Source organism: Euprymna scolopes, chromosome 36, assembly GCF_053919585.1.
Source record: "Euprymna scolopes isolate OS-2025 chromosome 36, ASM5391958v1, whole genome shotgun sequence".
Lineage (NCBI taxonomy): Eukaryota > Metazoa > Mollusca > Cephalopoda > Sepiida > Sepiolidae > Euprymna > Euprymna scolopes.
In genome coordinates, this window is record NC_136517.1 from 19,163,686 (window position 1) to 19,178,406 (window position 14,721).

Below are 14,721 nucleotides of genomic sequence, written 5' to 3' on the forward strand. Positions count from 1 at the left end.
ACATCTTTAGAAGGTCATACATTTTAAATGTTAATTCAAATTATTAATGAAGTTAATCGAATTAAAGATATATTATATATTACAATGCGTAGAAGACAACGAATATTGGTAACAGACTTAAGCGGCCTTAAAGAATACTAACAATCAAAATGGCTGGAATATTGTTGCCGGCTTTATCGACAAAATCCGAAGTGGACAAAGCTATTCTATCGACTCGAGATAAAGTTTTGGTGCTTCGTTTTGGACGAGCAAATGATCTGGAATGTATGAAATTGGATGATATCGTAAGTCTTTATTATTGTTTTTATAAACAAACGTTCGTTTTTGTCTTTTATATATGGTACTTGTGCAGAAATAAAGATCTTGCTATTTTTTAAAGAAGGATTTTTTTTACGTCAACATAATTCAAGGCCCAAAGGTCAGTCGAGGATAAGGGTTAATGAATGTAAGATAGGAGTTTAGTAATCGTTAATGGTGTAGATTAGATAGAATTTGGATTATTTCAGGAAACGGCTCAACAAGAACTTGTTTACATTAGACTTGAAGGCAAAACAGGCTAGTGGAACAACACTGTTGCTGTTGCGCAGTTCTAGAAAAGAAGCTTTGTTCATTGAATCTGCGTTTAGATTTAGGCACAAACAGTGAGGGAAATTTAGGTACTGCTATTTTATCGTCGAAACTGGAGACGCCGTTTTATTTCACGCACCTGCTGTTAAAATTCAATGGAGAAATCAGTATTTTAAATTATGTACGAAGCAAGCATGAAATAAATAACAAAAAAATTAAATTGGTTAAACGATCGCTTCCGGAAAGAATAAATTTACCTAAAATTAAATGAAAAACTTTTCCGTTTTCATTAATTAAATCGAAACATTTCCAATTAAACAATCATGGATATATGTTCTCTTTCACTTTATTTCCTTTTTTTCATAGTTCTTTTCGGAAGTTTATCTAGTTTAATTTTTTGGTGCTAATGCACTTACTGATCCGCGCTATTTTTTTAAAATCGTATTTCCAAGTTTAATTAAAGTTTTATGATATGCTTTTTTTTTTTTTTTTATTCAATTGTAAGGTTAAAGTATAGAATAGGTACAAAACACCCTCCCCTCCCCATGTTAATAATGGCTTTTAAAATAATAACGTTATTATTTCAGCACGGATCAATAAGTGCAATACTCACTAATACTATTTTTTTTTTGTTATTTATTTTAAAATACTTTTAAATAATAATTTAAAAAAATACTTTTTAATAATTTATTTTAAAATACTTTTAAATAATAACGTTATTATTTCAGCACGGATCAATAAGTGCACTAATACTATTTTTTTTTGTTGTTATTTATTTTAAAATACTGATTTCTCCCTCTGATTCTAATCGACAAGTGCTCGAAATAAAATGGCGTCTCTTATTTCGGCGATAAAGTGTAGAAGCAAAAGCACCAAAATTTTGGATAGTGGTTGTCAAGTTAAATTCAATTTTTACGATATATTTTGTTTAGGTGAAAATACAGACTCTTTTTTTTTTTTTTTTTTTACCCCCTCCCATTTCTCATGTTAAAAATGTGTTTCTAAATAATAACGTTATTTCAGCACGGTTCAGATTCTGTCGGTACCAACAATTTATCGTTTTGTAATATTTTCAATTTTGATTCTTTAAAAAAATCGGTGGTGCTTGTACAAATTAATGAAATTTGAAGCTACGCAGGTTGTTCTACACTTTATCGCCGAAACTGGAGACGCCATTTTATTTTGCGCACCTGTCGTTGAAACCTAAGGGAGAACTCCGTATTTTAAACTATGACCGAAGCAAGCAATAAGCATGAAATAAATAACAAAATTAAACTAGGTAATGTTTTTTCGGTTCCATTTAAATTATTATTGACCCTTCAAAGTTGCTTTAATTTAAAAAAAATGTTTCATTAAAAATTATATTTTCTTACGCAAACTTTTCAATAAATGTTTTTACAATTATATTTTGATAAATTTTTATACAGTAAATGTTTTGGTTTACAAATGGCGCTCGCCCAGTTTAGACAATTATTTGAATATGTCATTTTCATTTTCTGTTTTTAATAAATATATATATATATATATATATATATATATATACGCTTCATGAAAAACATTCCCGTTTTCATTAATTAAATCGAAGCATTTCCAATTAAACAATTATGGATATATGTTCTCTTTCACTTTCTTTATTTACTTTTTTCATAGTTCTTAAGGTCATTCAATTCATCCTTTAAGTTCATTAAAGTTATTCTAAGTCATTTACTTTTTAAGTCATTTCAGCCCATTTTTTCGGTCATTTTAGTTTATCTTTAAGAATTTCATGTCAATCCTACATTCACGCATTCATTCATTACACGAGAGCACACGACGGCTAATGGCTATCGGCCTTGTTATTCCAAACCACTGTTCTTACAATATGAACACACATGTCCATATTCCACCAGAAAATAACCATATTGACTAAAGCCCGCCTGTGACTGACACACCTATCATAAAAATCAGTACTTTTAAGCCTTGTGCCTATGCACACAAAATCCTCACACAAATAATCATTGATTTAAAACGTTCAAACACAAGAAAACACTTATATTGGAAAACTGTATTTTAATACTTCGTTCACGTAAATAAATGTTATTTATTTTATATAAACTCAGCGATTCCTTGTTCTTTATTGAGTGACGTCTTTCCCTGAATTTATTTTTATTTCTTCGTTTAAGGATGTAAATTTGTAACCTTTCCTATAAATTGGCGACCCTGTTTAATTTATTATTAACGTTCCTGAAAATGCATCCTATAATTTGTATAAATTCCAGAAATTACGAAAAATTGATCCAGTAGAAAAATAATTACAAATAAAAATAAAATTTATCAAATTTTCAAGTTTTATCGCATGATTTAATGTTGAAGAGTTGTGCAACCAATTCAGTATGATAAACTGACTTATCTCCCTTGACTTAAATTAAAATCCACTCTTTCAAAATACAAACTGTCAATCAGTAATATGTATGACTTTTTGTAAAAGCTATATCTAGCACACTTTCTATTGGTTCATTTTTCGTAATCTTTGGGATGCTTATGCCATAAATTTTTACTTTCTTTCCACCTTAACACTCGCCTTTAAAATGACGTTTTTCGTGTATGCTGAAAACGAATATCACATTTAAAATTTACACAGACTTGTAGTTTTCTGGATTTTTTTTCCAATACATTACTTAATAAATGTCAGTGGTGTTCGCCATTTTAAACATAGGGAGGAGGAGGGTGGTGTTTTGTAACCCACATGCGCATTAGTACTTTTCAGTTGGGGCGAAAAAAAAAATGGCTATCAGTGGGATTACATTGGATAATAAAGGTCTTATTATTAAAAAAAAAACTTCTTGTCTGTCCCAAATTTAAATGTCATATTCGTTTTCAGCATACCTGAAAACATAACCAGTGTCAATTTTAAAGGTTAGTGTTGAGGTGGAAGGAAGTAAAAAAAAAAAAGATGGTTTATACATTCATTACAAAGTCCAATTATTACTGATGTCAATTTCGACAAAGTCCAATTATTACTGATGTCAATTTCGACAAAGTCCAATTATTACTGATGTCAATTTCGACAAAGTCCAATTATTACTAATGTCAATAACTGGAAAAGGCTGATCACAATGTTTGGAATGACTGTGCTGTTGTTTTTTTAGCTAATATGAATTTAAGCAGGTGACTATTTTATTGATTGGAAGAAATAAAAATTTAATTTTAATCGTACAGGTTAGGGTTAAGATTGGGAATTAGATAAATGTTAATTCTTTTTTCATAGCGTTTAAAAATTGAGGAACGCTTGGCTGGCCTTTTCCGGTTATTTTCATTAGCTGCTGATCGAACTTGAGTCAACTTTGTGGAAATAGTGGGTCATACAATGCATAAGTACCATATTTGAAATTATGCTAATTTCGACATGGCACGTAAGTATGTAATGTTTTCACTTGAAATGCGTTGGTTTAAAATCACGCTATTCTGCACAAGCACCTAACAATCATATTTACAAAGAAGTCACGTGAGGAATTTCCCTTTCTATGCTTTGGTTGCGGGCACAAAAGAACCCGACTTTCAGAGATTTGGAATCATTTTTCACAAGATTCTACTTTTTTCTTATGCAACCTGCAATATGTCTGCAAAATAATTATTAATGCATTTCCCCAATGACCAGCAAGCATCTAAAGAACGGGTAACCATTTTTTCTCAACATCTGTTATATAGCGTGTGTCAGTATTTTGTAATTTTGAGGCATTTTTAACAATAGCCAACAAAACAAAAAGGGGGAAAAAAAGAACAAACAAATAAATACATAGCAAGTAAATGTTACCAAAGGCAAGGTAAGTTACTCTTCAACTTGCCTGGATCAGGTTTTTGTGTTTTAACTTATTTTAAAGCGTTTTTTTTTTAACCTGAAAACAAAAGTAGTTACAAGTCCAAGTTAGAACAAAAATAAATAGTGGTTTCCTTTACAACCATGTTGTCCCTCGACAATCATTCAAAATCGAAAATTAGACAAAATATCAGTGGAAACACATCCAAAAAATGTCACAGATCATGTGAAAATATAATGTTCCTATTTACTTGCCTTCCCATGAGGGCAGAATTAGACACAAGGTCGTTTTTTTAATATGAGGAAAATCTAACTCCCCAAAAAGGGGCTCTCTGAATAGGAACAAAAATAAAAATTGCCTCACTCATGAAGGACTTCTCCATCGACCAAGGACAGAAAAGGTTAAGTGTAGCATCAGAACAGATAATACACTGTGATCTTGGCCTTCAGGTCAAGGAAGAAAATATAATGTTCTACAAATATTTTGAGGTATTTATGCAAATATAAAAAATTCCAGTAAAATTTAACCAAAATCTATCCACTTTTTGACAATTCAAGGCTTAATTGTCTAAAAATATAGTTTAACTAAACGTTTGGATTCTGACCCAATTAAACAATAATTGTTGAAAAAGACGATGGTCAATTAACAAAATTATTAGATAACATATTATTAGAAGGCCGGAATATCGGCTGTCATCTTTTTAGCTATGTTGCTCGGGCCGATCTACCGGGCATAGTTGGAAGGGTTAAAAAAAGAAATGAATGAATTGGGATTCACAAAATGAATCATATTCTGAATTAGCATGCAATGATTTTCATGGTCAAACCATCAAAGACATCACTGCAATGTAATATGTGGTAGAGACTTAAGATTTAGGTGTTGGCAGAAAAATGCATTTGAGACACAGTCGGTTTGTCAGTAGTTAATGTCAATTGACTGGTTCACCTGCAATGCACTCGCTGAGTTTCTTGGTGTCTCTGTTGATCACAACTTTGTCCTGACTGACCTTGATTACACTGACAACATAGCCGTTGTCGGAGAAAACTTTGTTGACATAGAAAAAATGCACCTCTTCGCATCTAAGGTAAATGCTATGAAAACAAAAATCCTCTTCACAGGATACCTACCATCCAAGAAAAGCAGGATTCTTCGTAGCCTCGTAGGAGATGTCCTTTTCTCTTCCCTGCAGCCTCTATCTCACAGAAGAGATGTTGCGAGCTTGTCTCTGATGTATCGTTATTTTCATGGAAAGTGTTCGACTGAGCTTCAGTCTATGGTCGCCCCTCGCCAAACTTTCACAAGAAACACTCGTCTAGCTAAAAACACTATCAATAATTCCCCCTACTCTTTATCTGTGCCTAAACCTAAACGTAGATTCCATGAACAAAAGCTTTTTTCTTAGAACTGCACGCCTGTGGAATTGTCTTCCGTTTTCCTGCTTTCCAGCTGAGTACAATATAGTTGTCTTCAAGTCTAACGTAAACAAGTTCTTGATGAGCCGTTCCATATAAGTTAACAAATTTACCGAATTTTCATTACTAATGATTACTATATTTTCCAATTTCTACTGTACACTCTTTAACCCTTATCCTTGAATGGCCTCTTGGCCTTGATAATGTGGTGATGCCTGTGTAAAAAAAAACCCAAAAAACTCTAGGTCGATCACTTCAAATGCCTGGGCTCAGTGTTTCTCACCATGGGTCAGGGGTACAATGACATTGCCGTCTGAATCAAGAATGCCTGCCATACTTTCAATTGCCTACGACTCTGTACGTCGTCTTGTCTTGAGATCACAACAGAAATAAAAGTCTGGCTTTATCAGGGGTTTGCCTGTAACTATCTTGGCTGCTGCAGACTGCTATGTGTGGTCTGTATTCATTCAGGATGCTGTGTGTCCTATGGTAGTGGCTGGCTCAACTCATCCTGGATCAATGTTGCCAAAGTTAAAAATGTCTGCCTGCAATGCAAGATGTGATGAAGGCAGCCATTGTCAAAGACTTCCAGCTTCCAACTATCAAGTTAGCGAGAACAAGATCTTTTTGTCACTTTTATTTGTTCATTTTTTTTTTTCCATATTTATTCTTATCCAGTAAGACCCCCCCCCCCCGCCCCCCTCCGCTCCAAAGGCTGTACTTTTTCTATCGCATAAATAATTCCTTGAAGATAGCAGTAAAAGTAAACATGACATGACTAAGTTTATAGATAATGTTCTCGTCTGCGTATTGTAAGTGAAAGTGTTTCTGGTAAGAAAAACACTTTCACTTAGGATGCTGGCAACCTTCACGTGACCCCTCTTGTAAGTACCCAATGTCTTTTCTGGAAAGAATTCTGACTACAAATGATATCAGGGAAACCATTGCCAACAATATAACCATCAAATTCGTATGAAATGAATGAATGGCTGTGTTATGAGCTGATGTTGTTTTACCCTGTTTTGGGTGTAGATGGACTCTTCCAGATACTAGGAATAGAGTTATGGCTAAATGGCATGACAGTCATTGGTGGCAGACATAGTCACAGTATATGACACAAACTTTCTAGAACATACTATTTTGTATCTTTTGTGAATATACCACCATGTTGTCTCATTACCAGCTATTCAAGGGCATAACAACTAAGTAAATGAATGGTATATATATATATTTTTTTTTTTTTTTTACACAGTGATCACCACTTATCAAGGCCCAGAAGCCACTCAGGGATAAGAGTTATTGTAAGTATAGTACGTTAGTGTGGATATTTAAAGTGTCTACTTAAGGGGACGGTTCATCAGGAATTTGTTTACGTTGGACTTGAAGACATCCAAGTTGTAGTCAGGAGGGAAGCAGGCAGGCGGAACAGTTCCACAGGCGTGCAGTTCTATTGAAAGCTATATCAATGTATATACTAAAAATCAAGCTTATAAACATCTTTGTTTTTAGGGTTTTTTTTTTTTTTTTTGTGTATTTCAGTTTTTTTGTGCATTTCAGTTTTTGCATTTGTTTTTTCTGTATTTCAGTTTTTTAAATTTCAGTTTTTTTTTGTGTATTTCTGTTTTTTTTTGTGTATTTCAGTTTTTCTTTTTTTTTTCTTTTTGTTTATCCATTTCAGTTTTTTGTTTTTTTGTGCATTTCAGTTGGCAAAGTTAACCGAAGAACTTTCTAACATGGCGGTGATCTATACAGTAGATGTTTATGCGGTTCCGGTTTATACACAATATTTCGACATAAGTCTGATTCCTTCAACTATTTTCTTCTTCAATGCTCATCACATCAAGGTTGACTGGGGGTAAGTACATACGCTTATGGCAAATAAAAGCACGATTGACTAATTCTTCTCTATAAGGTCACGGAAATCAATTTTTCCCTTCTTCTCGTCCTTTCTTTTTCTATTTTTATTTCCACCTGTCAGTAATATTTCCTTTTTCATGCTATCTTTGATGTGAAACATCTTTTATATTTATTTATTTAATCTGTTTTTCTTTTGCAAATATATTATCTTGATATTATAAACGTTTCTTTTGTTTTTTCCTTCTAAATCGAAAGTGAATTATTTTATTCTCTTTCAGAACTCCAGACCACACAAAATTTGTTGGCAGCTTCAAAACTAAGCAGAACTTTGTGGATGTTGTGGAAGTCATTTTTCGCGGCGCTATGAGGGGCAAACTTATTGTAAAAAGTCCGCTTGATCTGGGAGAAGTTCCTTATTACGAACTGATTTACAAAGATATTTAATTCATTCTACAATCTTTTTTGTCTACCTCAAAACGGCTGTGATATTATTATCAATGGTAGTAGTACTATTGGTTATGGCTATGATTAGGAACTGAACTTCATTTCTGGTTGCTGCTATACAGATAGCTACATCATGACGAGGCAGAAAGGGTCCTTATGACTTTTGCCTCAACATGAAATCATGGAGAAATGCATAGAATATTAAAAACAATAATTCTTCATGAATTGTAATTGAAAAAAAATTAGCATATGTAAAAAAGAAAAAAAAAAGCAATTGAATTTTTACAGTATTAAATTTGTTGGGTGAAAGTACAGAAAAAAAAAGCTTCCCTTCTCTCTCCATGTTAAGAATAGCTTTCTAAATGTTATTATTTAGAAAACCGTTCTTAACCTTGGAGATTTTTTTAATGTAATAATCAGAAGATTGAAATAAAAAACACTCCTTCCTTTCTAAATAATGTTATTTAGAAAGCCATTTTTAACATAGAGCGGGGGGAATTTTTCATTTAATAATCAGAAGATATAAAAATTCAATTAAAAAACGTTTTTCTTATGTGAATACTATCTGCCTCATCATCATGTAGCTTTCGGCATACCAGCAATCTGGAAATGAAATTCAGAGCCTAATCGTAACCATTAGTGTACTATTATTTGCATGGTAAATGCATACTGGTCCCATAACCAATGATGGTTAAATATTAAAACCAAAAGTTAAAAATGGCGTACTTTGATCAAAACAGACTGTTGACTTTATATGCTGGAAGCTAAAAACAAAAAAAAAAAAAGGAGAAAAATGAAGACACGCTGAAAGGCTTTTTCTTATATATATATATGGTGGATTCTCTCATCGAAGACGATGAATGAGGGTTTAGTATGCAATCTTCAGCAGCTCCCAAGCTCTGTGACACCACATGAGTAATTGCAATCCTGTAGACGTCCGGCACACTCCGCTGCAGATAGTGAGCTTTCATATGCTCGTCGGTCAAAGATGCCTTCTCGAGTGAACAGATAACCCTGCTTTTCTGCGTGCTCTGAAATCACAATGGCATACATATTCATTTTTAGGTGGATGTTTCTTGTGTTTTGCCTTCATATTTGCACGAAGGGTGTCCCTATGACAAAGTCGGTTACGTTCAAATTCTTTGGTCCCCAGGAAACACATCTTCCTCCATTTTCTGCAATCCCCCGCTGCACTCTCTCAGGAACTCAGAGAAATTCCACAACATTTCAGGTTGTCTTTTAGTTTATCTTTGTAATGAAGCAGGGGACGCCCTATTGGACGGCAAGAATTTGTCAGTTGCCCATAAAAAAGGTTTCTTAGGAACTCTTGAGTCATCCATTCTTACAAGATGACCCGACCACCGCATTTGTATCCTGATCAAAAATGATTCAATACCAGTGATTTCACATCTATCCAGTAATTCACTATTCGGAACACAATCCTGCCATCCAAAATTGCAAAGAAAATGCAGGCATCTCATATGGAAGGAGTCAAGCTGATTTATATGCTTGCGGTACAAGGTCCACGTTTCGGCACCATACAGAAGAGTAGGCAGAACAACAGATTTGTAGACTGCCACCTTTACTTTTAGAGATACATTGTGGCTGTTCCAGTGTCTGTGTCGCAACCTACCAAATGCCTCACTAGCTTTATTAATTCTACATTGGATGTCCTTTTCAAATTTAGCATCATCAGACACAATAGAGCCGAGGTATGTAAAAGAAGATACTGTTTTCAAAGGTTCATCATCAACATATACCACTGGTTGTGAAGAGGACGTAGTGTTTGGTTTTGGCTGGTGAATAATTTCAGTCTTTTTTATGCTAATTGTAAGACCGGAGGCCTTACATGCACCAGAAAAGCTATTGAGAATGTTCTGCATGTCATCAAGACTATGGGTGACAAGAGCACAGTCATCAGCATAAAGGAGGTCAAGAACAGTCTGCACAGAAGTCTTGGTTTTGGCCTTGAACCGTTGCTGGTTAAATAATCCTCCACTTGATCGATACTCAACACCTATGCCTCCTGAGGTGTTCCTAAAAACTGTCTCAAGTATCACCGAAAAGAAAAGAGCAAATAGGATATATATATATATATATATATATATATATATACATACACACACACACCCACAGATTTTTATTACATCGTTGGGACTGATTTTGTACACTTAAGCAATGTCGTTTACATGACAAAAAAAAAAAAAAACGTCATCATGCTTAAATCAAAATACGGTCAAAGGGAAATAATTGTCAACTGCGTTTTACAAGGTCCAAGGGCGATAACTTCTATCAGATTGTTAATTCCAACAACGTATTAATTATTTTATTTTTTTTTTTGGCTGACAGTCTTCTTCAAGACACCAGCATGAAATAAGGCACTAAATCAGATGAGATTAACCTTTAAAAAACATTGCGGTTCAGAGTGCATCAAATCTCCACACTAACGTAATGTACTTGCAATAACCCTTATCCCTGAGTGGCTTCCGGGCCTTGATAAGTGGTGATCACTGTGTAAAAAAAAAAAAAAAAAGACAATGCAAATGATTTTACAGTCAGAATAAAAAAATATTTTTCTAATAAAATTGACATCCAAAATAACCTATCTCTGACTAAGTCTTTATTTATCCCTCTTTCTCTCAACTTTATTTTTATCACTTCGTCCCATGTTTTTCTTGACCTTTCCCTATGAACTAAACCTGCTACCTCAACTGTTCCACACCTACTAATCCAAAAACTCTCGTCCATTCTTTTGACGCGACCATACCAACACAGTCTTCTGTTATACACGCATCTCTCTATAATGTCCAGACCTAAGCTTGTCTTTAAGACTCGCATTGCACATCTGTCATATCATTCTCATATAATTTTTTTTTTCCCCTCATGCAACACATGTCCTCAACACTCACTGGTCAGGTCTCATTTTCATACATCATCACTCTTGAGTCCTTTTTTTTGTTAGCTCTGATTATTTCAAAAGTATTCTCTTTCCTCCAAACAGTCAGAAACATTTGTATACCCCCCTCCCCACACTAACATACAACTAGGAGAATCTTGGAAATTAAACAACTTTATCTACATGTATCTTTTTTCATGTTTTAGTTTGTTGTAGTTAGATGATTTATATTATTTTCGTATTATTAAGATTATTCGGACTACTGTTCTCATCTTGAGTGTCATTTTACATAATGTTTTGATCGATGTAACCTCCGACCTTCTTCAGTTGTATCTTGTCTAACTTAAGAATCTTTCTGTCGAACTCTGGGAATCTGCACTGAATTTCAAACTGATCTCTATATTTAAATCACGGGGGTAGCATGCTCTTGTCCATGACTGGATAGAGCTCCTAAATAATTCACAATTGTATTTTCAGTTGCCCACACTGAGGATTGAACCTTCAAACTTCAGGAGAATATTACTTTATAACTGAATTTTTCTAAGTGCTCTAACCACTATGCCACGAGTTCTTGTAGATGATAACAGTAGTCTGAAGTCCCCAAGTAATACAGATAACCAATACTCATCTGAAAAATTAAGAAATGTAATTGTTTTTTTTTTTTTTTTCATTTATTGAAAAAAAAAAAAAGAAGTCCATTTACATAAAGTTTGGTTCCTAGAATGATTTTTTTATATTTTCAATTCTGCAGTGCTTTTCAATATTGGTCCTATTATCTTTACACACGTCACCATCTAAAAGGCCACTTGCACTAGTATGCTAGAAGTTTATTCTTTTTGTTATAAAAATCATTGTGGACGTCACACGGAAAATAAGATAGCAAAGCAACTTTAGCATTCGGGTATATAAATATGCAGTTATTGTTTCAATATATATATATATATCTTTACTGTTTTTTTTGAAAGAATTCCAACAAAGTGCTCGATTACAAAGAAAAAAACTTTTTTGATATAAGAGCTTAATATTTATTTATTTAAATGTATAGAAGGTCAGAAAAACATTGGTACCGTCGGTTTCAAATATTTAAAAATATATATATATATATATATATATATATATAATGACTGCGTATGACTTATAGCATTATTAAAACAACGCAATATTGGACCAGTGTTTTTCTCTTAAAAAATAGTTCTTATTTGCCGTGCAACGTCCCCAAAGAATTCTATATTAAAGGGAAATAACTTATAACGAAAAAAAAAACAAACTTATCCCATTACAAGAGTAACGTAATATTAGACTGATGCATTTCTTGCAAAAAATTTTCGTGACTGGATGGATCTCTGAGTTCATTCAAACCATGTTGTGTCTTTTATTTGTTTAGTCACAAGATGTGCATATGCAATTTGACTCAAAATTTGTAAGGAAAATTAAACAACACTAGAAACATGTTATAGAGAATGTTGCACAATTAAATAACATGTCTTAAATTATTTTTTAAGAGTTGTAAGAATAACTTACAATGATTATTTTGAAAAAAATTTGTTTCATCCTTTTATGGAACTTTAAACATTTTTATTTTCTGAAGTAAATTTGAATAATCAAAATATATCGGTATAAGGTGTTGGAGGAAATATTTTATTTATATTTTTATTTATTGAAAAAAAAGTATTTTAGCATTGAATTTGGGTTTAAAAATAATTTTATATTATATATATATATATATATATATATATATACCCCCACCCTTGGCCTTGATTGAAGGGAGACTAAAACTTGCTAATATGAATTCAAATGATCTGAAATAACAGCAAGGGGAGACTTGATTCCATTATATTTTAAATTTCTTTATATCATTCTTTTTTATATTTATATCGGATACATGTCAATGATAAAAATTTCTCATATGTTATATCTCGCCTCTTTGGTTTTCATACATAAAGTAAATTTCAGTGTATAAGGATTATTTGATTTTGGAGATATTCATATTCATATCCGATTTCCAAAGAGGGGAGATATAACATATGAGAAATTTTTATCATTGATCTGTATCTAATATAAATATGAAAAAGATAATATAAGGAAATTTAAAATAATATAATGGAAGTTTAGAATCAAGTTTCCCCTTGCTGTTATTTCAGATCATTTGAATTCATATTAGCAAGTTTTAGTTTCCCCCTTCCATCAAGGCCAGAGGTTTTTGGGGAAATATCAGATATTTTGTAACTCATATGCCGAACTAGGAAAACAATGACTATGATTGAAACATTTTATGACTGAAATGGAGTATGTAAATTTTACAAAAGTGACAAAAAAATTAAGAAAAAAATGGACATAGCTTTTAATGTGCAAAGTTTACACTTACTATTACATAAATTAATCTAAAGGCTGTTCAAAAAACCTTAGTTTGTAAAAATCTAATGACTAGTTGCTTATTTCTAAAATGTTAAAAATGTGCCAAAAAATAGGCTTTGGATGATAGATGATCCCCATAATCTGCGATTTTAGGGCAAATGTCATCTAGCGCACTGCACAATTCAGGTCATTACCTTTCTAACAAGCCTTCATTTGTTTAATTCTGATGAAAAGTCGTTGAGATTTGGAACTTATAAAATTGCCCAAAAGGTGATATATATATATATATATATATATATAGATTCAGCCACTCTGATGAGTCGTGGACGACGAAACACGTGTCAGTGGATAATTATATTTTAAAAATTATACACTGGTAGTCAAATTGAATATTGAAATGCTCATAGCTTTGGCTCTATGGGACAAAACTACATGAACATTTGCAGGCTTTTTGAAGATTATAATACTATTCTAGGGTTGATATTTTGACAATTGGTAAAAAAGAAACTGTATTTTCAAACCAACAAAATATGCTCAAATTTGTATGCATAGTATCCTGGCCGTTCAGCTTCAGTTTTGCTGCTTTGGGATGAATTTTGGTTATTTTATTTTTATTTTTGCTTGGTTGTCTCCCCTATGGCCTTGCCAGGCTATATATATATATATATATATATATATATATATATATATTACTATAATTATTTTTAATACCTACAGACATTAATGTTTCATCCTTTCAGTGCAGAGAGTTACAATTACAGCAGGTCGAGAGATTCAAATCCAGCCACGAAGCCATCTCTGACTTCATTAGCAAGGAACAAACCACTTAGCCAACGTTAACCGTGAGAAATACAGTTGAAATTAACATTTATATGAAGCATAAATGTCAAGACGGCTAGAATGATCTTATGATTATCACATTATGGTCTGCGCATGCAAGCTTAATTGACTGACTTTCATTTCAACTTAGAGTGCACGATAATAAAAACGGAGTTCTTAAAGGGGCTGACATAATTATTACTATAATTATTTTTTTATACCTACACGTCTACTTATATATGAAAGGTGTGTGAGTGCATTCCCTATGGACTTTAAAATGGTTGGGTTGATTTTTTTTTTAAAAATTTTACACAAATGTACCTTGTGTTTGAGTGTTCTTAGGTTTTGTACTGGAATGCCGCAGAAAATCAATAAAAAATAAAAAAAAACAGTTAAAGAAGGAACCGTTCGATTTTGACCAAAGTTAATACTCTAATACAGTTTTATCACAGCAGAAGGACCTGGAATAAAAAAAATCAACAGTAGGTTCTTTGATAAGATGAGTTCGAAATGAATGTTTCTGTTTAGAGCACAATTAAACCATGATACTTGAATTTTTAAACTTTAAAAAAAT

At 32.7% G+C, this 14,721-nt stretch overlaps 1 protein-coding gene across 1 annotated transcript; it reads left to right on the forward strand.

The window, feature by feature from the left end:
• Window positions 1-114: 114 nt before the first annotated feature.
• LOC145260383 (thioredoxin-like protein 4B) lies at window positions 115-8,918 on the forward strand. The gene is made up of 3 exons (XM_080118335.1): window positions 115-284; window positions 7,480-7,631; window positions 7,912-8,918. Exons 1-3 carry the CDS (start codon window positions 150-152, stop codon window positions 8,075-8,077), a joined length of 453 nt encoding a protein of 150 aa, XP_079974461.1. The 5' UTR covers window positions 115-149; the 3' UTR covers window positions 8,078-8,918.
• The last annotated feature ends 5,803 nt before the right edge of the window (window positions 8,919-14,721 follow it).

Coding starts and splice junctions, on each gene's coding strand:
- LOC145260383 (XM_080118335.1), top strand. CDS start 150: ATGGCTGGAATATTGTTGCCGGCTTTATCGACAAAATCCGAAGTGGAC. Junction 285..7,479: donor GTATGAAATTGGATGATATC/GTAAGTCTTTAT, acceptor TGTGCATTTCAG/TTGGCAAAGTTAACCGAAGA. Junction 7,632..7,911: donor CACATCAAGGTTGACTGGGG/GTAAGTACATAC, acceptor ATTCTCTTTCAG/AACTCCAGACCACACAAAAT.